This window comes from Nerophis ophidion, linkage group LG11 (assembly GCF_033978795.1).
Source record: "Nerophis ophidion isolate RoL-2023_Sa linkage group LG11, RoL_Noph_v1.0, whole genome shotgun sequence".
Classification (NCBI taxonomy): domain Eukaryota; kingdom Metazoa; phylum Chordata; class Actinopteri; order Syngnathiformes; family Syngnathidae; genus Nerophis; species Nerophis ophidion.
This window is the reverse complement of record NC_084621.1, coordinates 7,287,664-7,290,627: the sequence shown is the minus strand read 5'-3', so window position 1 is coordinate 7,290,627 and position 2,964 is coordinate 7,287,664. Positions and strand designations below refer to the sequence as shown.

At 52.6% G+C, this 2,964-nt stretch overlaps 1 protein-coding gene across 1 annotated transcript; it reads left to right on the top strand.

The window, feature by feature from the left end:
• The first annotated feature begins 870 nt into the window (after positions 1 to 870).
• On the top strand, positions 871 to 2,649 carry cited4b (Cbp/p300-interacting transactivator, with Glu/Asp-rich carboxy-terminal domain, 4b). Its single transcript, XM_061915010.1, has 2 exons — positions 871 to 1,115; positions 1,534 to 2,649. Exon 2 carries the CDS (start codon positions 1,539 to 1,541, stop codon positions 2,253 to 2,255), a length of 717 nt encoding a protein of 238 aa, XP_061770994.1. The 5' UTR covers positions 871 to 1,115; positions 1,534 to 1,538; the 3' UTR covers positions 2,256 to 2,649.
• The last annotated feature ends 315 nt before the right edge of the window (positions 2,650 to 2,964 follow it).

Sequence of the window (2,964 nt, the reverse complement as noted above, 5' to 3'; positions counted from 1 at the left end):
TTCACCACAGCCCCCCGACTTTCAGGTAGGACTTTACAATCTCACTAAAACACTATTAACACAATAAGCAGATAAGGGATTGTATAGATTTATCCTAATAAATGTGTCTAATTACATCTGAAACGCTCACACTGCCGCCGCCTGGAGCCGTTTTTTTAGTGCCTCACTCTAACTTTCCTCATCCACGAATATTTCAACCTCGCTCAAATTAATGGGGAAAACGTTGCTTTCTCGGTCCGAATCGCTCTCGCTGCTGGTGGGCATGATTATAAACAATGTTCAGATGTGAGGAGCTCCACAACCCGTGACGTCACGCGCACATCGTCTGCTACTTCCGGTACAGGCAAGGCTTTTTTATTAGCGACCAAAAGTTGCAAACTTTACCATCGATGTTCTCTACTAAATCCTTTCAGCAAAAATATGGCAATATGGCGAAATGATGAAGTATGACACATAGAATGGAGCTGCTATCCCCGTTTAAATAAGAACATCTCATTTCAGTAGGCCTTTAAGTGTGTATCAAACTGGTAGCCCTTCGCATTAATCAGTACCCAAGAAGTAGTTCTTGGTTTCAAAAGGTTGGTGAGCCCTGCTTTACAGGATCGATCAAGCCATTTAGAAATAAAACAAAACGTCTTCATTTTCCCTCTTGAAGACAAACAAGACGTTCTTTTTTGAAACGCAAACAGCAGAGAGGAGATTATTTAAATGTCCCTTTAAGACCGCCCTTTCACCCGCTACGCCCCTGCACAATTGCTCCCGGCGGCGGACCAATGGGGACGAGGAGGAGGCGGGACTTGGGCGGGACTTGGGCTCCTCCCCCCCCCGCGCCAAGACCGCCTTCCTCGGAGCTTTTTTAGATGTGCATAATCCCTGACTTGACCCAGAAAATCGTCAGTCGTTTCAAGATCTGATGCTGCAGTCTTTGTGCGCGCCTCTCTGCCCACGATGACGCGCGGCCCCGCGGACTACACGCACTGCTGAGCCTCCCCCGCCGCGACCCTCCACCCTCCCCCCTCCAACCCCCCTCCCCGCCCCGCGCCGCAGCGGACTTTCCGCCACCGGACCGAGCCCGAAGAGGAGCAACTTCAACCGGGGCTGGGAAGCCGAACACGGTACGTGCACGTGTTTTTTGTTTTTTTTTAAAAGACCGTCGTCAAGGTTAGAGCGCGCGCCCGCGTGTGCGTGCACGTCGCGCCATTGTTTCCTTGTTCGCCCAGCTAGCGAGATGTGATTAATCCTGCAACATTGACGCCAATATTCCACCCGACAAAGAAAACACGCCAAAAAACCAAACACGCGTGGAAAGTGGGCTTTTGAGGGGGAAGGCAGCGCGTGCAGCGTTGTTGTGTGGCGCCGTGATGTCACGCTGCTCTTTGTTGCAACCTTGCGTGCTTTAAAAAAAAAAAAAAAAAAAATGTTTTATTTTGAAAAGGCGGAAAAAGGAAGTATGGCATTGAGTGCGCGATGATGGCTTGATTAACTGCTGTTCGGCTTGATAATAACAAGAATTGTGTGCCTCCGACCTAACAGGAGGCATGGCAGACCACCTCATGATGCCCATGAATCACGGTTCGGCCGGCGCCGGTCTCCACGGTTACCGGATGGGCATGAACGGCCTGCAGGCGGGCCACCAGCCGCACGGCACCCAGCAGGCCATGCGGCCGCTGCCCGGCGGACAGATGATGCATTACGGCGGCGCCCAAGCCGGCATGGAGACGGCCATGCGGCAGCGGCAAGGCATGGTGCCCATGAGCGGCGGCCAAATGGGCCACCACCACCACCAGATGACCTCCGGGGGCATGATGTACAACGGGCAGCAGCAGCAGCAGCATCATATGCACCAGACCCAGCAGCACCAGCACCAGCAGCAGCAGCACCAGGCCCAACAGAACCAGTTCATGAACGGGGGCCTGACGTCCCAGCAGCTCATGGCCAGCATGCAGCTGCAAAAACTCAACACCCAGTATCACGGACACCCGCTGGGGCCCATGGGCGGGAACCACATGGGCCCGGGGAACCAGTACCGCATGAACCCGGCGCAGCTGGCCAACATGCAGCACATGGCGGGCCCGGCGCTGGCCCTGAACGGCATGGACGCGGACATGATCGACGAGGAGGCGCTGACCTCGCTGGTCATGGAGCTGGGTCTGGACCGGGTCCAGGAGCTGCCGGAACTCTTCCTGGGCCAGAACGAGTTTGACTTCATTTCGGACTTTGTGAGCAAACAGCAGCCCAGCACTGTGAGCTGCTGAGAGGACCGGACTGGACCGGACTGGACTGGACTGGACCCCCCGCCCTTACCCTCATGAAGGTGGACCATAGAAGGAGGTGCGCTGGACTCTTTTAGGACCACTGAAGCAAGCCGTGGCGCCGGGCGCGCAGAAGGAGAACTCTGGCTTGTGGTCTGGTTGGGGTGGGGGGGGGGGGGGGGTGGACCTCCCACTTCCTGGACATGAATGTAAAAAAAGAAAAAAGAAGTCACAAAGCCACTGGGAACAATGCCACTGTGTTTCCTCCCCGCCTGGACGTCCTCCAACAAGGTGTATTTATTTATAATCCAACGCAGACAACTACTGGGGACAAGTGCTTTTTAATCATTTGAATTATGGAGACCAATTTTCAGTTTGATTTATTTTTTTTTTTTTTCCTCGCAGGTCCAGAAAGGAGCCTTTTTTTATTATTATTTTTTTTTTTTTTTAGATGTGCTGTTCTCAAACCTGGACTGCTTGTTCTGTATGAAGCTGTGTAACTCCGACACTGTTGTGTTCTTCATGGAGACGTAGAACCGCCTTAATCACGCAGATTCTTATTTATTATCGCTTGTTTATATTGTCCCAAGGTTTTTGTTTTTGTTTTCTTTGGGTGGGTGTGGGGGGGGGGGTGGGATTTTGAAGGTGGAAGGGAGGAGGGACGGTCTTTGTCAAAGGTTTTGAGGATCAATAAAGATGGCCTGGATAGAAG